This window comes from Aedes albopictus, chromosome 3, assembly GCF_035046485.1.
Source record: "Aedes albopictus strain Foshan chromosome 3, AalbF5, whole genome shotgun sequence".
NCBI classification, from domain to species: Eukaryota; Metazoa; Arthropoda; class Insecta; order Diptera; family Culicidae; genus Aedes; species Aedes albopictus.
The window spans coordinates 18652619-18677249 of record NC_085138.1 but is presented as its reverse complement, the minus strand read 5'-3'; the positions used below and the strand labels follow the sequence as shown (position 1 = coordinate 18677249).

Genomic DNA, 24631 nt, shown 5'->3' with positions numbered 1-24631 from the left:
CTGTCAAATGTGACAGTTCTGCTGTCAAAAATCGCAAGTTTGCGTTTGGCCCATGCAGCAAAACATCGCACATGAGCGGAAACGTTGAAACGCAAACTTCGGTGTGATACACTGATGCAAAACGTCCCGCGTACCAGAGTTGTACCAACAATCAATACGAAACTGGCGAATTTTTTGTGACGCCAGTCGTTCCCCCAGTAAATTCGCCCAATACTGGTGATTCCGACGCCACGCTTTGAATGTCAGATTGCTCCGCCCATTTTCATCGAAGCAATGCTGAGACCGCCAATTTAGTGGTCATGGTAATAAGAAAAATGTTGTTTATTTACATATAACGTTCCGGGGAAGAAAAACACAAAAACATGAAAAAACTAGGGTAGCGAACCACTTGGGCAGCGGCCGGTATTTTGAGCACTCTTCGCTATAACTCAGTCAATTCCAAACCAATTGACTTGAAATTTTGCACACGGCTAGATACTATGTATACGTATCTCATCGCGTTCCAAAAATTGTGACAATTGGATTCTTTAGGGGTATCCGGATTATTTCATAATCGGATTCTCCGCCCAAAAAATATTCGAAATCCAAAATTTCATAATTTTTGGAGTCCGGGAACTATTTTTAAAATGCATTTAAAATTTGTATGGGGAAATTTTTTTGTTCGGGTCGAACTGTCACTTTATCGATTGAACTGTCATTCTATCCACGAAAATTAAACTTGTTTTGTTAATTTAACCAATAAAACAAAGGTATTGGAATTCAATAAAATCACGTTATGCTCAGAAAAATGAGCTCTTTCGATTAGGCTATAGAAAATAGCAATATTTTATTCACTAAACAACCCAATTGGTTCAGAATTGGCTGAGTTATAACAGAAAAGTGCCCAAAATAGGACCCCCGCCGAGATGGTTCCACTTCCCTATCCAACGTTATTTTTTTTTTGTAGAGGTGGTGCCATGGGATCCGATTCTTTTTCAAATGACCATAACATCACAGACAAACAGACGTCTCACTCTACTCACTTCCCATCGTTTCATTTTTTAAGCGGCCCCGGCCCCCCCCGGCCCCCCTTAGATCCGGCCCTGAATTAAGAAGCATTCGTTTGGGACCACCGAAGGGCTTGGTCGATGGTTGTGGGTGCGGATGTTGGTCCGGCTATCTTGGAGATCCCAGAGGGAAGGACCAACATAGTTAGCTGCTTCAACCATTGCGCTGTGCGTGTGGAATGTTAGCTCATCAACCGCCTCCTCTTATCATACACGGTTGGAGGATCGGGTGTCACATTGACGGTATGGGATATGTACTAGCCAACTAGCCTTGTAGGTCTGTGTTAGAGCACCTTTAACGGTGCGCTTCTATACCCCGTTTGGCAGCCCTCCATCATTGCAGCAAACTTTACCGGTCGCTGCTGGATGCGCTCGCAAAATAGTAGCGCTATGGGTGGGTGACCAAATATAGTAGCGGGACAGTTGCGCTGCTAAAAATTCTACGCGAATATGACAGCCCACCCGATACGAATCAGGGTGATTAATTTGATTGCTACCGGTGTGGAAAAGGGTGGTTAAGTCAAAATGGTAGCGCTGCGCGGGTTGCTCGAATAGTAGCCGCCGTTAATGTTGCTCTTAGAGCACCTTTAACGGTGCGCTTCTATACCCCGTTTGGCAGCCCTCCATCATTGCAGTAAACTTTAGGGAACGTTCAAAAATTACGTCCAACATTTTGGGGAGGGGGGGGGTCTACAAAAGTGTGACACTACGTGTATTAGGTATAGGGAAAATGCGTGACAGAGGGGGGAGGGGGGGGGTCTAGAAATCCCAAAAATTGATGGACGTAATATTTGAATCTTCCCTTACCGGTCGCTGCTGGATGCGCTCTCAAAATAGTAGCGCTATGGGTGGGTGACCAAATATAGTAGCGGGACAGTTGCGCTGCTAAAAATTCTATGGGAATATGACAGCCCTCCCGATACGAATCAGGGTGACTAATTTGATTGCTACCGGTGTAGAAAAAGGTGGTTAAGTCAAAATGGTAGCGCTGCGCGGGTTGCTCGAATAGTAGCTGCCGTTAATGTTGCTCTTATGCGAGGGGATTTCCTGTCGCTCAAAAAAAAAACTCAACCAACGTTGGTCGAACCGGTGCTGGAACCGGTCGTAGATTTTTTTTTCTTCTCCGGCATTAGATAAATAAACAAACGAATTGCTCGTTGCCATGGCGTACTTGGTTTTATTTTGGTAAATATGGGCGGAGCAAACTGACATTAGAAGCGTCGCGTTAAGCAAGCCAGTATTGGACGATTTACTGGGGGAAACCTGGGGGAAGAACTGCCGTCACAAATTGAACTGAATTTGTTCCTGACATTTATATCTTGGTATTCTATCTATGGTTGTACCATTAGATTTAATACTAAGATATAAATATCAGGAACAATATTGATTTTTTTACGCAACGCTTCTAAAGTCAGTTTGCTCCGCCCATCGTTATCGAAGCAAGACTGAGTACGCTGATGTAGTGACCATGTTGGTTGTACTCTGTCACTGTCAATAGTAAGTAAATCGCTGATTTTGATAGGCCGACTGCAATCCAAGTCAGCGTGCGCTCTGTTGAGTCACCGTCACTTTCCTTGTTCCATCAGCACTGACTCACTGTGATGGTGTGTAGCTAAAGTTTGAGTTTTGGCGAAAACCATTAAAATATCATATCAGTTGCAATGATTGTGATCTAGAGTGCGGGTCAATATCAAGTGGTTGCCTGTCATTGTCGTTTTGATATTGAACGGCCTGGAGTGATAGTGACAAGGGTGCGATATCGTTGGTGCAATATCAGTACCCGCATAAAAAATGCGATCAATGCAATCGTTCATAAAGATATTTGTTCGTGGAATGATTACAACAAAAGTTATAATAGTTGTATTATTGGACGATTATGGGTTAAATAGTCTATTTGTGTTTCTGTGTCGTTATAATCGTCAGAAATCAGCACTTTTGAGTTCTAGCTTTTCGATCACTGTAGTAAGAAACAGCTACTTTTAGCGACCGCCATGCACCAGCCGTTGACTATAATAACAAATTAATTCGCTAATTCTCATGAAAACTCACATTCATTGTCTGCCACAGCATGCGACGGGACCAAAAGAAGATCGGTCCTTGATAATGAAAGGTTTCTTATTACTCTTGCTTCTAGTTTCATAATTTTCAACAGAAAATTGCCTGTTTGTGGTACATTAACATTTTAACATATAGAGCAGACATACTGTTTGGAGTTTATTACAAACTGTTATTTTTTATGCGGGAGGTTTCGCCCGTCGTCTCAATGTTCACCATGGCGCTCTCATTAGTCCTGTTCAACGACGCGAGTTGAACTTGCTCGAAGTTGCTGCTTTTTGCTTCTACCGCATCTGTCAACAAACAGGTATTAACAACAGGATGCAGCAAGTTCACCAGAACTATTATTCTCGGACTACCAGCTGGCCATGATCATGATTGTTCATTCGCTAATAGCTGCTTATCTTGTCATTAAAAAAACAGCTGTTTTCACCTCTAGCGTGCGCATCTTTTTCTTTTTTCTCGCTCACTCTCGTAAATAAACACGAGACAGGGCATTTTGCCCCCTATTTTATCTCGCTCTTTCTTGCGTTTATCAAAAGAGAATGAGCGAGAAGAAAGAAAAAGCTGTTTTTTTTTTTTTTTTTTTGATTTTATTAACGACATTTTACACCGAGGTGCATTCATGTCGAGGGAATCCACAATAAAATTACAATAAATTCTAAACTTTGGTTACTGAATTACGGTCTAGCGCAGCTATCAATTTTTTGTGCCGTTTTGATTGCTTCCGAAACTTAACAAGCCATCCATCGACGTCATCCTTTGCGGGATCCGGACCTGAATCGTCTGTGTCAGTGTCTTCATTCTCAGCTATTCCAAATCCATTTTCATCATTATCGAACGAACGAGCCGCGGTGATCGGGTCCTTTGTTATCATTGTGACTTCTGCTTTTTTACAAGGTGGTGCGTTGCTGTCCGTTGGGCTCGTTTGACGAATGTCTCGTTTTGACTGCTGCCGGTGATGTTCAGCTATTGCGTTCGCTTCAATATTATTATTCTCCACTGCGAAGTCCATCGGTACGGGGATGTCAGCCACAATGTGTTCATTTGTTGGTTGGATGTCGTATGTGTTTGGTGCCGTTACATGGCGCGCTTTATTTTTGGTTGCTGCCTCCGAGCACTTAAGCTTGGGATGTGCTTTTTGTTCGCATCGCATACAAGTGGGTACCTGCGATCGATACGATACAGCGGTGAGCTGATCTTGTATTCGGATGAACGATGGAATATGCTTGGACAGTTCAATACGCACTACTCGTACGCCGTTCGGAATTCCTCGAAAAAACTTTTTCCACAACTCGCGGGCCACTGATATTACCTTTCCATATTGTTTCATATGTTCGGCGACGGCTGAATTGGGTACACTTGGCGGGAGATCGTGTACACGGACGTTGATGGCTGTATCCTCCACGTACACCGGGATGTTGAAGTTATTCTTCCCTGCTTGCATGGAGTGTTTTAGGTGGTGTGCAGAAGCCAACCGTTCTGCAGCTTCTATGGTGCGCATCTCAATGAGGGCACAATTCCGAATGGTATGTAGTTGGAGATTTTTAACGGATGCCATCTCAATCTCAAGTGATTTACTCAGAAACTTCTCGATGTCTCCTGCACTTGGCCGCACTGGGAGTACATTGAAATCGACGACCAATGTATTTTTGCGTATAGAAGCCATTGTCAATTAAATGAACAATGGTGATTCTATTGCAAAAAACGAAACCGATACGATGGTTTGCTCTGTCGCAAAGAGTCGACCGATCCGATCGCGCGTTGGCTGACAACTGAAAAAGCTGTTCATGCTAGTGGTTTTCACCTGCATCAGGAATGGAAGGGGACTGTCCATTTATTACATAAGGGGATTTTAATGATTTTTAGACACGCTTGTAAGATTTTTTTTTGTATGAAAACCCAAATATTTTTGTATGGCCCATCAACCCTTACGTAATTGGCCTCCTAAAGTGAAGTTAAGTTTTGTGAAATCCCATTTAGTATTTTAGTGATTGAGTCGTTCCAGATAAAATTTAATGTGGGATCGGGGTAGAAAAATTCATTTTATCGATAAATTTTCCATAAAGTTGATGATTAAACTGATGGGGAACTGGTATTTCCCTTTCAAACTTCCAAATTTTCACGACATAACCTCTACTTTTAATCGCCAATTATTAATGAACAACCATAGTGAAAAGCTGTTGGAAATGACAGATTAGTATTGTCGGGCCGCCACCAAACCGGACTTCGCACAATCAAGTCGCGACGCGACCCAACTCGCGACGTTTTTTGATCATATCAAAAGTAGTGCGCATCCTTCCCATTGTTGTCAGCAACACAGCGCACTAGATGCGAAACAGTTGCGACACTTGTGGACCAAGAAAATGGCAAGTTTTGATTGAATGTCGGTCTTGATTCCAACCGGATAGACAATACCTAGGATAGGATGTGACACCTGCAACTTCTCTGTCTAATTTCACAGCTTGCTGTCTTGTTTTTCCGCGTTGCTTAGATTATTGGTCCCCAAATTGGTCTCTTTTGGGCTGACTAGTTGTCGTATCCTATCCTAGGACAATACGATTTTGGGCGAGTTCAAGTTTGTCATGAAGTCTGAACTTTCGTAAAAAATACACTAGCATTTTTGTTCAAGTGTAAAAATAACATCGCAACGCAAACTCGAACTGTGTACCGAAATTCTACTACGCAATGTCAAAAAACGCGTATCACCACATCCGCAACAGATTGGTTGTCAAACTCTCTTTTCTCTTCCACATCTTGTGTGAGGACGTAGTGTCGCGTGAAATTCTCGTAAAGTTTTGCATTTTTCGAGTTAAATTCCTAATTCCGCAACCATGGCCGATACGACCGAAGCCGAGGGAGTTAAGAAGAAGCGCGCGTTCCGCAAATTCACCTACCGCGGAGTGGATTTGGACCAGCTTCTCGATATGAAGCAGGATCTTCTGATGGAGCTGATGCACAGCCGTGCCAAGCGCCGCCTCAACCGTGGAACCCGCAGGAAGCCGGTGGCCCTCATCAAGAAGCTGCGCAAAGCCAAGAAGAACGCCCCGCCGAATGAGAAGCCGGCCATCGTCAAGACCCATCTGCGTAACATGATCATCGTCCCGGAGATGGTCGGTTCGATCGTTGGTATTTACAACGGCAAGACCTTCAACCAGGTCGAAGTTAAGCCGGAAATGATCGGCCACTACCTTGGGGAGTTCTCGCTGACCTACAAGCCGGTCAAGCACGGTAGGCCCGGTATCGGTGCCACCCACAGCTCCCGTTTCATTCCTCTGAAGTAGGGCGGACTGGTGTGTTTAACGATATATTATTTTTCTTGTAAGTAGAAGTGCCGGTGATGAAAATACAAAAAGGATTGTAAACAAATACGCCGGGAGTTGGAAGAGTTATCATTGGAATGAAGAAAAGAACGCCTCCGGAATGAGAAATCTGTTTATTTTCAGCGGATTTCATGGGTTAGTACTTGTTTGTTTACAAATTGTGATTCTTGTGTTTTGTTTTAGGAATTGTGACGATGGGTCCAAACGTCATCTTTGTTTCAAGGTTTCTGTCTCAAAGGGATCAGATCTAAGAGCTTCATTTGCAGCAACAGAAGCGACAGCAGACGTGCGGTTCCGATTCGGCTTCCTTGAGCAGCTTTCGGTTGGTCGTTGTCCTCTGCGGCGCCCAGGGAATACGTTCTTCGGGCACGACCTTGTTCGGTTTGTAAGTGGCGGTGGCGGAACGATTGCTACAGGCACTACAGCGTATCGGTCGACCGGAGGATGATGATTCCTGGGTTTCCGATTCGGCACCGGTTTCGTCAAGGGGTCTGGCTGACGATCGACGTCGCAGGCCCTGGTCGATTGGCATTGTCCCGGTTGTTTTCGGACGTATCGGGTAGATGTACTCGCGGCTAAGGAAACTGAAAGCAAAGCATTATGTAGTCGGACCCGAATCTTACGGATATCACCAATATTAGGTTGTGACCAAGAGAATTAGAAATTCTCAGAGATTTCCAATAGCAATCAGGGAATTTTTGTAAAAAGAGTGTCATCAAGTTTTTATGTCTTATGGATTCTCATGCTGCAATTCAAATCGAGAGGCTTGCAAAACTACAAGCCGGAAGGAGAGCACTGAAAGAAGTTTTCTGAAAATTTCTATAAGAGCCCTTTCAGATTTTGGGATTCCTTTAGGAACTTGTGCTGAAATTCCTTCAGAAATTCTTGTTGATCAGGGTGTCTACTACCTGGAAAAACCTGGGATTATCAGGGAATTTTACTCGACTTGGAATTCTCAGGGAATTCTGGTGACAATCAGGGAATTTCTATGTTTATCATTTCAACCCAAATTTTCAGTCAAAAATGCCTCAAAGCAAATAAAAATTTCGGCTGGGCCGCTACTAACTAGGGTGCGGGCACCGGTTTTGGCCAGTCTAAGGGAAATCATTTTTATAAAAATAACCAATAATCCTATGAAAACAACCAATGCGTCAAAAGAAAGGTTTCAATCTATATTTTGAAGGAAAAATGCAGAAATCATGCCAATACTTGATTTTTGTATTAAAAATGGCACTGGCCAAAATAGAAGCTCTGCCGCAGTTTTGGCCATATTCTTAAGTTTGGTTTCTATTTTGGCCAATCACGTGTAATTCTTATGGGAGTGGCCAAATTAGAAGCACCCTGGCCAAAATAGATATATGGGAGCAGATTTTTTAAGGAAATATATTTTTTTCTTCCAGTTTTTAATCAAAACGTGTGGTTTTCACAGCTGTAATCATCATATTGTATTAGGATCTACTAGCAAAAAATAAATTTACGCCTATTTAGATCGCAACAGGCTCAATACCGCACTATGGCCAAAACTCCGGGCTGGCCAAAACTGAAGCTTCTACCCTACCCGCTCATTAATTATTATTTATCAGATATTCATTACCCTTGACGTTGATACTAACTTGCACTTTTTCCACAGCAATCTCCAATTACATGCTTTCTTTTCGAAAAATTGAGTCGACATGCATAGTTAAGATTTTGAATTCTCAAATCTTTCAATCAATGACAGCGTTAAATATTGGCTTAGGGCCGATTTCTTCACCCTGGCTTAAGCGTTAAACCAGGTTTAACTGGGTAAGCCTGGCTTACCGGTTAAGCCGAGGTGAAGAAATCGGCCGTTAGTGATCTAAATTGTATAAGCTAGTTTTCTTTAATTCCATGTAAATGAGCTTACTGTAAAGCAGAATTTATTGAGGTTTGCCTGACAAATTCGCAATTGCCTGTAGATATTGTAAAATACCTGAAGGAACTTAAAGATATATTTTAATCGTAGTTCCTGCAACTCTGTATCTGTTTTGACTCATAACCTTTCGGAGACGAACCAGCCTCGGGCTGAAAGTCTCGATAATAAAGACAAAAAAAAAAACTTCCGCAGAATATGATTGATCAATTGGAACTCCTGGCGGATTTGATGTTAATATTTCTAGCGAAATTAACTAGATGACTTCTGGAAGAAGTTTTGAATATTTTTCTGACTATTTCTGAAACGTTTTTAGAACAACTCATACATTATACTAAACAATGTTTAAAAAAATTGTCAATTCTCTTTTTCTCATAGTAGCTTCTGAGCTCCACATATAGGGTGGAGCGGGGCGAGATGGGTCACCTAAGGATGGATCACCATAACTTTGTAAATACAAATCGTATAGGTTTGTATTCGTCCGCTACTCTTTAATACACTAGTTAGCTATGCTAAAAGTCGATAAAAAGTTCATTAAATACAAAATATGATGTTAAACAAGCAGTTTTAAAAAGTGATCGATTTTGCGCCGTGAAAAAAGTGCGGGGCAAGATGGGTCACCTTTTAAGTAATTCACATTTTCTCAACGAAAAACGTCAAAATATAGGATTTGTTCCGCGTTCATATATGCTCCATATCCATACTGAGTAAACAAGAGCTACTAGTAAACATTTTATAAAATTATTTGGAATATAAAAAACTTTACGATTTGAGTGGTCCTAAGGCGACTTGAAAATCGATGTTTTCACTAAAAAAAAATATCATAATTTTATGTTATAATTTTGAGCGTTCATTCCGCTTGATTAAAGTTATTTATGAGATGGTCTTGTAATAAAAAATAAATAACTTTTGAATGCTCCAAAAATACGTTCAAAATTGAAGGTGACCCATCTTGCCCCGCGGCCGTTTATAAGGAGAATATACCATCGATTATATGGAATGTATCGCATAAAAAAAATGACTAAAAACCATTTTATTTTTTATTTCCAATGAGAGTGAATAATTTTTTAATCAATGCCTCAAACTTTTGTATATTCATGCTGGTCATCTAACAAAATTATTAACATAATCAAAACATGAGTAATGCGCCCGAAAATGGCACTGACCCATCTTGCCCCGCCCCACCCTATTAAAGAACTCGAGAGAGACTATTTTCGATGGACATTATGCAATAGTTTTAGAACATGGTAACCAACTTATTAGTATATTCTGAATTGTCAATTACTTCTTTCAAGATTGAAACTATAGACAACCAAAACGATTCTATAACATTCCCCAGAAAACCAATCCCCAGAATGTACCATTCCCCAGAAAGAAAATAAAACTATTGTTTTATTTCTGAATGGTTTATATTAATCGCTAAAAATCAAATATTTTATCGTAAAAAATCACCGAAAGAAACATCCTGCCAAAAATTCTTATTAGACAAGAAAAACTTTGGAATTAAGCATGATTTGCCTTTACAATTTAGGCTATTGGTATAATTATTCGCATCGCAACTGCTTACTTTTTCAACATACATTTTTCCTTCTTTTCTGCCTAGGTTGTTCTTTCGAATTGCACTTTTCAGTAAATTATCGTCATCAAAACGTCTTACATTTTCTACGTAGTTTTTTCCTTCTTTTCTGCATAGGCTGTTCTTTCGAGTTACACTATTCAGGTAATTATCGGCACCACAAGCACATGTGTTTAGAAATTAAAAAATAGGGTGGGGCGGGGCAAGATGGGTCACCTAAGGATGGATCACCATAACTTTGTAAATACAAATCATATTGGTTTGTATTCGTCCGCTACTCTTTAATACACTAGTTAGCTATACTAAAAGACGATAAAAAGTTTATTAAATACAAAATATGATGTTAAACAAGCAGTTTTAAAAAGTGATCGATTTTGCGCCGTGAAAAAAGTGCGGGGCAAGATGGGTCACCATTTTCTCAACGAAAAACGTCAAAATATAAGATTTGTTCCGCATATATACAGGGTGTTAGGTTCATGAGTGCAAACTTTTTGAAGGGTGATAGAGGACCATAAATGTGAAAAAAATTGTTCTACGCATATGGTCAAATCTCAACCGTTACGTAGTTATTGAACTTTCCATGTGTTTGGTTATTATTGCCTTAACTGGCTATAACTTGAAAATGGTCAAACTTATCGCAGTTTTTTTAACCTTATTCGAAAGATTATTGAATTTTCTATCAAATGACATCTTTGAATCGATTGGTTTAGTAAAATAACTAAGTTTTCTAGAACAAAATAGCTTAAAAGAGTGTGTTTTAATTTGTTTTTGTCAATTATCTTTGAAACATGCGTAATAAATTAAAATTCTTTCTTTGGCAAAGTTGTGGCCCCTGTTCCACTCTACAGTTCGTTTTTTGACGCCAAACTTCTAACTCTTATTGTTGCGCTGAGATAGAAAGGGTTGTCTGCGTGGACGCGATCCATATTGTTCGAATGAAAGATGTGACGAGGGAAAACACGCCAACGACAGTGTCAACACTGGGCGCTGACATATTGGTTTTTGGATTGATATGAATGAGCTATTGTGATTGCTATCAATGCTAAAACTCTTGTTGCAATAGAAACGTTACTGATATTCGGAATTAAAAACTAATGAGAATTTAGTATATTAAACCTGAAAATTAATTTGTATTTGAGCTGGAAGTAGTAAGTAAATGCGTTACATAATATTAAGGCCGCACGGGACGACGTGTAATTTTTCCTATCTTTCTTCTCTTTCTAACAATTTGCCTCGCGATTTTGAAGATGCAAATATCAATTTCTAGTGCACTGATGTAGCTGAAACTTTAGTCGATTGTGCACCGCAAGTGAGCAAATGAACGATCAAATTTCGAGCCAATAATATGAAGTAGAAGTTGAGATTTGCATCTTACTAACAAAAGAGCAATGGCGGACAATTTTACCATCGTCCCGTCCGGCCTTAAGGTTACTATATGCAATACTCTCCATAGGCAAGGAGTTGTTGAACGTGAAGTAAATGCTATACGGATTAATTAGCATACTTGATCTACTACCGTAAGTTGTTGTAGCTTTGTAATGGTCACTGAATTCTAACCGAACGATGCATTGTTTAGGGTTAACGTTATAGAGAAATAGGATGTTCGTGGGATGAGTTGCCAGGTTGAAAACTAAATCTGTAAGTAAAATTAATACAGACATCCGTAATGTACTTAATGGAATATATTTTTAGTTTTGAGTGTGCCGATCAACATTACTTCAAAAACGGTTTTTAATATGCTGCCCCGAACTCCACCCAACACTTATCGTTTTCTTGCAATTCCGATTTAAATGTGCGGCACAGTGCGTCAAAAAGTGCTTATCATGACGATTGCCAATGTATGATCTGAAATGCGACGTTCAAATCAAAATTGCAAGAAAACAATGAGAGATAGAAGTTTGATGTCGAAGAACAAATTGTAGAGTGGAATAGGGGCCACAACTTTGCCAAAGAAAGAATTTTAAATTATTACGCATTTTTCAAAGATAATTGACAAAAACAAATCAAAACTCACAACTTTTCAACTATTTGCTCTAGAAAATTTAGTTATTTAACTAAACCAATCGGTTCAAAGATGCCATTTGATAGAAAATTCAATAATCTTTCGAATAAGGTTAAAAAAACTGCAATAAGTTTGACCATTTTAAAGTTAGAGCCAGTTATGGCAATAAGAGTAAAAAACATGGGGAGTTCAATAACTACGTAACGGTTGAGATTTGACCATATGCGTAGAACAATTTTTTTCACCATTTATGGTCCTCTATCACCCTTCAAAAAGTTTGCACTCAGGAACCTAACACCCTGTATATGCTCCATATCCATACTGAGTAAACAAGAGCTACTAGTAAACATTTTATAAATTTATTTGGAACATAAAAAACTTTACGATTTGAGTGATCCTAAGGCGACTTGAAAATCGATGTTTTCACTAAAAAATTATCATAATTTTATGTTATAATTTTGAACGTTCATTCCCCTTGATTGAAGTCATTTATGAGATAGTCTTGTAATAGAAAATAAATAACTTTTGAATGCTCCAAAAATACGTTCAAAAATGTAGGTGACCCATCTTGCCCCGCGGCCGTTTATATGGAGATTATATGGAATGTATCGCAAAAACCATTTTATTTTTAATTTCCAATGAGAATGAATAATTTTTCAATCAATGAATGCCCCAAACTTTTGTATATTCATGCTGGTCATCTAACAAAATTATTAACATAATCAAAACATGAGTAATGCGCCCGAAAATGGCACCGCGACCCATCTTGCCCCGCCCCGCCCTATATAATAAATATAACAGCAATTTAACACCGGTGGTTGTAATAATGCCCATAATTTCCTGAAAAGTGCAATTCAAAAGAACAGCCTATGTAGAAAAGAAGGGAGAATGATGAAAATGTAAAGCAGTTGTAATTTCAAAAATTTTACTAGTTGCCTTAATTCTAAGAAAAATATTGTTTAAAAAGAAGGAACATTGTTGGGTTTTTGAATGCCAAAAGGAAAACAATGATACTTGTTTCCTTCTTCATTAGAAATATTTAGAATTGTTGGCATTAAAACTGCTTATATGTTCACTTTTTCTATTCCATAGTATTGGAATAATGATAAGCCCTACTCATACCGCATGAATGGAGGGCCTTTGAAGCGAATCATTAGGAACAGCCATTGGGATGGATTCTTCCAACCATTTGCGTAGAAAAACGTGGTCAGTTGAGTCTTTCCGAGTAACTCAAAGTTTTCGACAGAAAAATATTTTTAATAGAAACCGACCATAAACTGGTCCTTTAGCATCTTGTACACTGAACAACATCAGAAGAAAATGCGTTTTCTCTGTAAATTTTGCACATCACTTTAAAAACTTTATTCGCCATGAAAGAAGTGCTGCACAATTTTCACAAATCTGTCAAAAACAAAACATTTTATAGCAACGCAACTGGAATGATGACAGTTTGTGAAATTTCAAAATAGGTTTAAAGATCAACATGCAACTGTGTACAATGGTAATCAAACGTTTGAACCATTGCAGAATATTTTTATGGATATACCGTATAAGAAATAGATGTTTGCGCCTAATAACACTATAATGTTAAAATCCCTGGGCTTTGGATCAATATTGTCTAGGGAAGAGTGTCTTCTGAGGGCCCTCTTGTTTCAATTGTTGCTAGTGTTGTTAAAACATATTTATTTATTACTTTGTTGTATTTTTTCTGATATAACAACATTAGATTAATAGGTGCGACAGGAGTGACCATCAAAGCCACTTATGTCCCTGGATAATTCGATCTAATAGCCAACGGCTTCCTCAATGGCCGACTGGGTGCGTGCTTTGGGTGGCGGATTTAAGCAAAGGAAGGGGAATCATACTTCGATTGACTTCATCGGATAAAGTGCCATCCGATAAGCGTTCTTGGGTGAATCACCTTCAATCGTCTCGCAGTCAAAATTGAATTTAATAAAGCGAATGAATGTTAAAAAAAAACTTAATTATTAAATCAATTGTATTACAGATTTGTCCTCATTTCAACTCTAAACATTATTTTCATTACTGTATTAATTTCAATATTTAGTTATAAAGTTTAAGAAAAAGTATAGCTACACATGACTGCGAGACGACGTGGACCACATTGAGGAAATAATTAGTCGATATAGGGTAGTTGGACCATTAGGGAGGGGCCTCTATTTTGGACATTTTTCTGCTGTTGCTCGGCTGGTTGGACTGGTTGACCGTATTTCTTTTGCGCGGTGAGATATTTGCATTATCTACTCAAGCACGGGAATTTGGGACAGTTGGTTCGATGTTGATTTGATTGGGTTGTGACAGGGGGATGTTCGAGATGGTTGCCACTGCCCAGATGGTTCGGCATCCTAATCAAATGTTGAAATTTTTAAAGGCCCAGCTATGCTGCAAATACAAAATATTTTATTTTTTTGGAAATATAATTAACATTATTCATCAATTATATTAAATTATATATTCGTGACGATTTTTTTCCTGTTTGATCACATACACACTAATACTAAACAATTACTGCTATTATTCATAACATAAACACTATACACATAAAAATTACTAATCAATTTTTCCTTCTTTGTTTTTCTCTATAAAATGTTGCATGGTTCGAATCCTTGCGGAACATGAACGGTGCATGAGCACAAGCTTTTTCAGATAAACATATGGAAGATCTTCGAAAGACAACAAAAAGCTAACAAACACAATCTATGGGGGAAGTATCATCGACATATGTAAGTAAACAAATGTAAAATACTCTCCATGGAACCTGAATTCTAAGCGTGCAAAGGTAAATAACTAACATACGGCGGGAAACAAGAATTTATCAGGAAACTAAGTGGATGGGAAATTGTACTTGGTTTTTCACATTGTAAATGAAAATTTAACTAACGTTACGCGTACGAACGAATAACTAGTTTTCAAGTAGTTTTCTTCTTTTCAAAAGCTCTAATTCTCTGTTTTTGCAAATTTGTGGAACTTTTTTATCTCGTCGAATTTTGCAGCCGAATAGCATTGATATTTTCAAGTCCATACTAACTCCCGGCGCGAGTTGCAACACTTAATTTTGCTTATTATTCCGAAGCTAACGCGTGAGCAATAACTTAGAATGCTTTGTTGACGTCAATGCGTCTCGACTCGACGAAAACTGTTACCTAATTCTTTGACTAAGCTGGACAACATTACTTATGGCAAGGAAGATAATTTAACGTTTCTAAATGTTGGTTTTATATGAAAAGTGAGGGAGTGACATTTTTCTACAAGAAAAACTAGTAGGACTGACAGAACAATTCGAAGATTTAGCCGTATATTGCCGGGATCTAGGAGCGAATCCTGTTAGGTGTAAATGATTATTAGTTATGAAGCTAATGCGTTATCAATGAGACCAATTAGTCTGGACATTTTGAACGAAAATTACTACTTATCTTAAATAATATTCTGCAATAAATGACGCAAAAACATTATGACCAGCAATTACTGACATAATGAACATAACAGCTTAATATAACACTTCAATAGAGTAGAGACTACATATTTGATATGGGGCAAAACAGTAACGTTACTTAAGTTTGGGAATCTAAGGCAACTAACTGACAAATTGACAAGGACATAACATACAACATGAACCTTACTACAGAAACCAATTTCACAGTTTCTACCGTATTTGCATTATTGTGTCTCAAGTCTAGTCCAATACCTTTCCCCAACCTATACCATTACCCTTCCGATGGTGTTCATGTGGTCCGCACGGACTATTACGGCCATTACCCTTCCTTGATCTTCGGCATTGGATTGACTTGCGCTCTTATTGCCCCACCAACTGCTGCAAAATGAAAATGAAAATGAAAATAACACTATAATGTTAAAATCCTTGCCTATAACATATCATTATGATCAACATTGTACTGTTTGTGTATCGAATTAAACTTTTTAGCCGAGTAGGGGTAGGCGGGGCATTATGGACACCCGGGGCAGAATGGACACCCTCAGTATTTTGAAATATGCGAACTTTTTTGAACTTTTAATGAATGGAGAATATAGTCTATTGGTCTAAAACGTAGTTTCAGGAAATAAACATTCGAAATTAAAATTATACTTGATTTTACACGAAAAAGTTGCGTCCTCCGTTTTTTGTGCATGGAAATTATAATTTTCACACCATCTAAAATAAGATTTAGTGATTAATTTATTGCAGGTCGATTAAAACCTGATATTTCTAGAACACATGCAAGTAGTTTTGCTGTATCTACATGCTTAACATGTTTATATTTTCTTCTTTATTATATCAAAAATCAAGTTTGGAAATATCTTCTGCTGTCGGGGCAAAATGGACACTCACCTTTTTGAAAGAAGCGGCAAGGGAAAAATATAACCTAAATCACAAACCAGCCAAATTCTTCAATTTCAGTGTATTTTCGGTTAAATGTTCACTATAGTAGACATAGGGTGAAACAAATTGGTCAAAAAACGACAGAAGTGGAAAATAGTTGTTCTAGGCACAGCTGTACATGCCGTCAAAAACAAAGCTTTATCCAAAACAGCCTGAATTTAAATTAACTGAACAAAGATGAACTACTTCGGCGTATTATTCATCCATAATAGTTGTTTTGTAATGAAATGCCATTATAGGTGTAAATAATGTACGAAATTCGTGAAAGTCTCATGGTGTCCATATTGCCCCATGGGGTTGTCCATTCTGCCCCGTATGCTTGAAGACGGTCATGAAAAACTAACATTTTTCAAAACATTTTTTGAAGTGGATAAATCATTTTTCTTCGTGAACATTCTTTTGCAATAGATGCTAAATAGACTTTAAAAGGATACATGTATCAAAAAACTAAACTTTTTTGACATCTTGCCAGGTAAAGTTGGCAAAAACCTTAGGGTGTCCATATTGCTCCGCCTACCCCTATATTAAGCTTTTCTGGGGAATGGTACATTCTGGGAAATGGTTTTCTGGGGAATGGAATTCTGGGGATTGGTATTCTGGGGAATGGTTTTCTGGGGAATGTTATAGAATCACCAAAACTATTGATTTAAAACATTTTTCTCTATTAATAGGGTATTGGTTCCCTTATTAAGCATGTGGCTCTCATTTTCATCCTACGAAAAACAAAGGATTGAAGCGCTGTTTGTTTTGTTTCTTATTTTTGTATTTTTTTTTTGTTAGAAGTGAGCACTCATGAAAACAAAAAGAACGGAATCAATCGGTGCCGTAATCGCTTGTATTCGAATAGGATGAATATGGGAGCGTGAGATTACTGATGGAACACACACCCTATATATAAATAAACATATCTAATATTTTTGCTAGCAATTTCTAAAAAAGGAAAAATCACTGAGAGAAGAATTTAGCGAAATTCTTGAAAAATATATATTTGAGCGATTCATTTGCGAAGCCAACGAAGGTCTCGTGCGCATTAACTGAAGCTATGCGTGATGGTTTCTTGGAGGATTGTTCAAAAGCGTTAACTGCAATTTGTTTAATTTCTGACAATATTAAAGAAAGTTTGGTTGGGAACTACTCGAAAGATTATCTGCTGGAACTGCCAAGCTTAAGTTTTATAAAAATAAAATGTAATTTCTTGTTGTTTTTCTGGTTAAATTCCTTCAGAACTTGATAAACAAAATTTTCATCAAATTATGCAGAAAATTCTAAAGTATCGCCAGGACTGTTTTAAGAATTCCATCAGAAAATCATCTCGTGCTTCCGCCCTAAATGCTGGTGGGATGTTGTCCATAAATGTCATTATAGTTGGAACTAGAAATTTCCCAAAAAAATGCGTTTCCACGAATTTCTAGAAATCTGAAATCATGTTTAGTTTAGTCGATTAGTTAAAGTTTCTTGAACCTAGAATTGCTTTCAAAAACCTGGAAATATCAGGAAAATTCATTTTCATAATTGAGTCGACACCCTGTTGATATTCCTGTAGGACTTTATTCAGTGATTTCTACAGGAACTCCTCTAGTGATGTATTCAGAGAATTCTGTAGATATTTCTGCAATGATTCATTACTCCGTGGATGGTACAAATTTCCCAAATGGAGAAGAACGTGCCGCTGGAGCCAACCTACTGATGCATAAATCTAGCGATTTTCCTAGGGATTTTTTCAAGAATTTCTATTAGGATCCTTCTAGGAATTTCTTAAAATGTTCCTCTATTAATGCCTTCAGTTATTACTCATATAGAATAGAGATTTCACTATGATTCCTCTGTTAAATTTTCCAATTGGGCATCCTCTATAGATTTCCCGGGGGTCCCTCTTGAGATTTTTCCAGGGTTACCACTTGGTATTCCTTTTTTTTTTTTTTTTTTTGAAGAGTGACCAGGTGGAGCTGCAGGACAGCTGATAGCAAAGCCTGGACCCTTTCCCAACTTTCCCCCTACTAGGACCAATACTCACGATGGACTAGACGATGTCGTCAACACTTGAGCAAAGTGTGTAGTAATTAGCATTGGGTCGTAGTAGTTTTTAAAAATACTGTTTTTAACTTTTCCCATCGCACTAGTTTTTTGATCGAATGGAAGCTCCAAAGATGATTTGGTAATTGAACAATATTTCAATAATCGAAAATCTCCGAGGTCACTGGACAACATTCAGAGATAAAAAAGGGTGTCTATGTCTATGTTAACGCCTTCAGAGTACTATTCTTAAGAAATATACAAAGAGCAAAAAGAAAAAAAAATGTTTCGTAGCTAATTTTTAAACATTTGATATTTCTGAAAATTATTCGAAGACAGCTACCAGAGCTAGCGTTTTTAGCCGATATGGGCAACTAGTTTTTCTGACAGCTTCCCCAAACAATATTCAGATAATATCCTCAATTATTTTATAATACATTCTGAAAATTATTTCAAGCTGATTACCAATAGTGTCAATAACCGATGTTAGTCATTGACAGCACCAGCATCATCCCCAAATAACTCTCATATTAGTGTTAGATAACACTTTTTGAGCTTCCATTCGATATTGTAAAGAAATTTGTCAAACCCTATTTGTCAAAATATAGTCAATAATGTATCAAATTGTGTTCCTAATTTCGCTAGTCGTCTTCTGCATATCTGTGATCATCTCAGTCCAAAGTAATATTATATCCATCGTAACCCTTTACACTGTCAACCGTCCTAAGTCCTAACTAAATTCCTGCTTTTTTTGATCAGTGAAATAATACCGTCTAAGATATAAAAACAAAAAGGTTCAGTCGACTGATTTTTGTCAAAAATAAGAATGATAATGATTATTTGTCAACTTTTATAAATTCACAAAACCCATAAAAATAAGAAATACAAATATAAACTCCTATAATCAACAGTTTTATCTTTACCTAATCAGTCCATTATTTTCTAATTGTAATGAATCTAATCTGTAAGGCTGTAAGTCAACTTATCCTAGCGTCCCCTGTCCTGTGTACTTTCGATTTCAAGTAATGAATGATGAGTGTAACGCAGAGGCCTCCCCTACCCACTCTTGCGTTACGTTAAATTTAACAATTATTGTTAAATTGGAGAAAATTCAATGAATACAAAGATTAGGTCTATGCAAGCTGAATTATATCTTGTCTTGAACTTGTGATAAATGCACAACGGATACTCCTTTGGTTCCCATTAGCACTTACGGCCGATTCCTTCACTTGCGCTCAACTCGTAAACCAGATATATCTAGCTCAAAGTCCAAGCGGTGGTGAATAAACTGGCACTAAAGTGCTAATGGGTTAAGCCCTCCCATCGCGTCAAGATTGAATATCCAGGGGGAGGGAGGGTTACCACTTGGTATTCCTATACGAAAATCTCTTGGTAGGTATTGCTTCTGAAATTCCTTTAGAAAATATTGTTAGAAATACTCCTGGAATTAATGCTAGAATTCATCAACCCATTTCTGCTGAACTGCTCCAGATATTTCCCCAGTACTTTTTTTCAGGAATTCCTCCATGGATTTCTCAAGAAGATTTCTTCAAAGATTGGCATAGGGATTCTTTCAATGCTCCAGGATTTTTTTTCAAGGATTCCTCTAGCCTAGGGATTTTTACGTAGATTGCAGTAAGGATTCGTTCAGAAATTACTTAAGGGATTTATCCGGAGCCCTGCAGAAACTACATGCAGAATTCCTTCAGGAATGCCTTAAGTCGAAACTGGAAGCATTTTCTCATTTTTTCGGTTTTTGATTTTTTATTAAATAACGAAGCAACATTTTCTAAATCGGTTTTCGTGCACACGTAGAGTATGGATCAAGGTATCTTCTGATTTTTTTTTGAGGTGGAAAATGTTTTCCATTTTTGCAGAAACCATTTTTTCGTGAAATTTTGTTCAAAAATGGTTTCTGCAAAAACGAAAATCATTTTCCTTTACAAAAAAAAAATCAGAAGATACCTTGATCCATACTCTACATGTGCACGAAAACCGATTTTGAAAATATTGCTTCGTTATTTAATGAAAAATCAAAAACCAAAAAGTGAGGAAATGCTTCCAGTTTCGCCTTAAGGATTACGTTCCGTAATACCTCGGGTAATTTCTCCAGTAATTCCCACAAACATTTCTTCATACATTTCTCCAGCGATTTTTTAGAGATAAGGCTGTGGAAAGTGAAAAGGCAGCAAAAACGTAGCCAATTCGGGCAGTATGGGTGTCTATACTTGTCAATTAGATGTTGGTTCATTTTCATTCGTTAACAGCAGAAGTTATAACTTATGATTTAAGCTGCGCTAACCAGTTCCGCTTCCGTTAGGTCTGTCTTCTGTAAACCACCACAATTTCTATAAGCTGGGCAGGGATGGGAACACTCACTTTTAAACAGTTACACTCACTTGCTATTTTCTCAGCTCAGAAGCGTGCAATCAAGAAACGATATATGGACGACTTTTGCATTGTGGTTTTGTCTAAAACTTTGCCGCATACCAAAGTCGTGACAGAGATATAAAAGCGACTCTTCACGAGGTAAGTGTAATTTACATTCACCTCGTGGAGAGTTGCCTTTGCAGCTCCCTCACGACTTCGGTATGCGTGTGCGACCCCTACTCTATTCGGCAAAGTTTTAGACAAAACCACAATGCAAATTCGTCCATACATCGTTTCTTGATTGCACGCTTCTGAGCTGAGAAAACAGCAAGTGAGTGTAACTTTTTGCAAGTGAATGTTCCCATCCTTGAAGCTGGGCAAAGGTTGTGTTCCAGAAGGGATGTTATAACAAGTAAAACAACAAGAGAAAAAAGAAAAAGATTTAATAGTTCTGCTTTGAAATGCAAAAAAGCATGCCAAAGCGCTGAATGTTCGCATACCTATATGCGATAGAAATGTTATTCGCGAGGTGAGAAGACAGATTGCGACTACGGTCTGCGAAACTAGCTGAAATCTCGTAGGTCCCGTAGGCTGCGAACTGTAGTGGGTAGGATTAGAATATTAATTCACTTTGTTTCGGATTTGAAATGGATTTGAAATGGATTTGGATTAGATTTGGATTGGAATTGACTTGGATAGGATTTGGATTGGATATCTATTGAATTTGGATTGGATTTGAATTGTATTTGTATTAGATTTGATTTGGATTGGATTTGAATTGGATCTGGATTAAATTTGGATTAGATTTGGATTGGATTTGACTTGGATTGGATTTGGATTGGATTCGGATTGGATATCTATTGAATTTGGATTGGATTTGAATTGTATTTGGATTGGATATGGATTAGTTTTGAATTGGATTTGTATTGGATTTAAATTGGATTTGGATTGGATTTGAATTAGATTTGGATAGGATTTAAATTGGATTTGGATTAGGTTTGGATTGGATTTGAATTTGATTTGAATTACATTTCAATTGGATTTCGGTTGAACTTGGATTGGATTTGGATTGGATTGGATTAGAATTGAGTTTGGATTAGATTTGGATTGTATTTGGATTTGATTGGATTTGAATTTGGTTTGGATTGGATTTGGATTAGAATTGGATTTGAACTATGTGGATTGGATTTGGATTGGATTGGTTTTGAATTTGATTTGATTTGGGTTTGGATTAGAGTTGGAATTTGGATTGGATTCGGATTGGATATAGATTGAATTTAAATTGGATTTGGATTGGATTTGAATTGTAGTTGGACATAAATTTGATTTGGATTAGATTTGGATTAAAACTGGATTGGATTTGAATTGGATTAGTCTCAGTTTAGCTTATTGGATTGTATTGGATTTGGATTTCAATTGGAATCGGATTTAATTTACATTGGCATTCCATTGAAATTAGATTGGATTCGAATATGAATCGGATTTGGAATGGATTGAGATTTGAACTAGATGTTGATTGGATTCGGATTGAATTATTGGATCTGGATTGGAATTTCAAAAGAATACAGGTTGAAATTTTACAGGAATAGAATTGAAATTGGATTCGATTTGGGTTAGATATGAAATGGATTTGGATTCAATTTGGATCGGATTTGGATCAGGATTGGATTTGGATTGGAATGGATTTCGATATGATTTTGATTGAATTTGGATTGAATTTTAATTGGATTTGGATTAGATTTGGATTGGATTTGGATTTGAAATGGATTTGGATTACATTTGGATTGGAATTGACTTGGATAGGATTTGGATTGGATATCTATTGAATTTGGATTGGATTTGAATTATATTTGTATTAGATTGGATTTGAATTGGATCTGGATTAAATTTGAATTAGACTTGGATTGGATTTGACTTGGATTGGATTTGGATTGGATTCGGATTGGATATCTATTGAATTTGGATTGGATATGGATTAGATTTGAATTGGATTTGTATTGGATTTAAATGGGATTTGGATTGGATTTGAATTAGATTTGGATAGGATTTAAATTGGATTTGGATTAGGTTTGGATTGGATTTGAATTACATTTCAATTGGATTTTGATTGAACTTGGATTGGATTTGGATTGGATTGGATTAGAATTGGGTTTGGATAAGATTTGGATTGTATTTGGATTTGATTGGATTTGAATTTGGTTTGGATTGGATTTGGATTAGAATTGGATTTGAACTAGATGTGGGTTGGAATTAGATTGGATTTGAATTGGATTTGAACTTGAATGGAACTTATATTAGGTTTTACTAGGATTTAGATTTGCATTGGAATAAGATGTGCATAGGATTGGACTTGCATGAGATTTGGATTGAATTTGATTAAATAGTAGTTCAAGAGTAGAGGAGGGGAATATTGTAGTGGGTAGGATTAGAATATTAATTCACTTTGTTGAATTTAGTTCTGTGTGTATCGAAAAGCGATACATGCATAATGTTTGCGACATCCCTTGACGAATCAGCGTGGAAACGGCATAGAACAGCAAAACTTGACGAAGGTTTGCTGCATCTGTCTGAAGCGAGACAGCACATCGATCCGAGCCCGATGCGAGAACGGGAACGGTAGTTGGGTGGCTTGGACAAGGAAGCTCCGAGTTCAGCCGAGTCGATGGATACGAAGTAGCAGCGTGAGCTCGGCGGAAACCGAACATGGGGATTCTGGTTACTATTGTAGTAGCGTCAAGATGTGAATTCAAAATCATCTTTCGTTACGACACGAACGAAGACAAAATTCGCGTTGCACAAGACTCTGATTCTTTCAGTCGCCTAATACGACCATGAATCGTGAACGTTGGGCACGGTTGATCGGAGAGCCTTTGGAGTCTTTGAACTTAAAGTGCTGCGACCAACACTCGGCGGTAAACTGGAGGACAGTATCTGGCGTCGTCGCATGAACTACGAATTATACCAAGTATATAAAAAGATGGACAATGAAGCGAATAAAACATGGCAACCTGTGGTGGGCTGAGCACGTAGATAGTATGCCGCAGGAACGACAAGCTAAACCATATTCAGCAGAAAACCAGGAAGAGGCCACCGGCTTCGTGGAAGGCCGCGTACGCATTGGCTTTTTGCAGTTGAGCAGAACTTAAGGGTTCAGGGCTGGAAACGATTGACCCCAGGCCCGAGACCAGTGGAGGCGAATGCTTCATACGGTGTAGACTCTCCGCTACGAGTTCTAGCCCATCAAGTATTCAAATCTAAACAAATTTCTTTACGTCCTAAAAGCGTTAAACATCAGACATCCCAGATACTCACTTAGGCCTAGCGTGCGTCCAGATGTTGTCCAGTCGTTTCTTGCTCATGATGGCACCCAACCGCTGCAGCAGCCGAATGTTGTCCCGTTCGATCTTTTCCGTCCGTTCCCGTTCCTTCTGGAGTTTTTTCAACTTCTGGGTGATGTGCGCCCGGGCCGGAGGCGGATGATAATCGATTGCCGGAACCGCTGTTTCCACCTTGATCCGATGGTTGTAGTACCGTTGCATCTGCCACGGGCGAATCAGCAGCTTTTCCTTCTTGGTCAACATGGCAAACTAGTGGCCAAAATGAAACCCCAAAAAAAAAGGATTCAAGTTCACAGTCACAGTGTCGAACGCGGATTGGGATGCACACGGGCAAGGTCCCCTCTCTCGGTTCGCTTGATTCGCATTGGAATAGATAAACAGTTACCGTTGTTTCCCTTGGATACTTCACATGGTGGCGCGATGGACAGGCACGCGAATTTTAATTTAGCGCGCAGCTGTGGGGTAGTGATAAATAATTAACTGGTGCTAGGTAGCAATGGCTATGGAATAACGATATTTTTAACTCCCTGCTTTTCAATGTATGTACCAAGCAGATATTTTTGGAAGAAGTTTATTGACGCCGAGTGCCCCCTTGGCAACCTTGAACTACAATCTATC

At 38.2% G+C, this 24631-nt stretch overlaps 2 protein-coding genes across 2 annotated transcripts; one reads left to right on the top strand and one right to left on the bottom strand.

Annotated features, from left to right (window-relative positions):
- Positions 1–5815: 5815 nt before the first annotated feature.
- LOC109418249 (small ribosomal subunit protein uS19) lies at positions 5816–6478 on the top strand. Its single transcript, XM_019692407.3, has one exon. The coding sequence runs from the start codon at positions 5936–5938 to the stop codon at positions 6383–6385; it is 450 nt and encodes a 149-aa protein (XP_019547952.1). The 5' UTR covers positions 5816–5935; the 3' UTR covers positions 6386–6478.
- Positions 6298–24362, bottom strand: LOC109418247 (sperm axonemal maintenance protein CFAP97D1). Its single transcript, XM_019692406.3, has 2 exons — positions 23988–24362; positions 6298–7008 (listed from the first exon to the last, which is right to left on the bottom strand). The coding sequence occupies exons 1-2, from the start codon at positions 24254–24256 to the stop codon at positions 6681–6683; spliced, it is 597 nt and encodes a 198-aa protein (XP_019547951.2). The 5' UTR covers positions 24257–24362; the 3' UTR covers positions 6298–6680.
- Between the last annotated feature and the right edge of the window lie 269 nt (positions 24363–24631).

Bases quoted from the DNA above. Each gene is read 5' to 3' on its own strand.
- LOC109418249 (XM_019692407.3), top strand. From the start codon at position 5,936: ATGGCCGATACGACCGAAGCCGAGGGAGTTAAGAAGAAGCGCGCGTTC.
- LOC109418247 (XM_019692406.3), bottom strand. From the start codon at position 24,256: ATGTTGACCAAGAAGGAAAAGCTGCTGATTCGCCCGTGGCAGATGCAA. The intron at 7,009-23,987 runs GTGAGTATCTGG...CTTTGCTTTCAG, and splicing joins TGGACGCACGCTAGGCCTAA to TTTCCTTAGCCGCGAGTACA.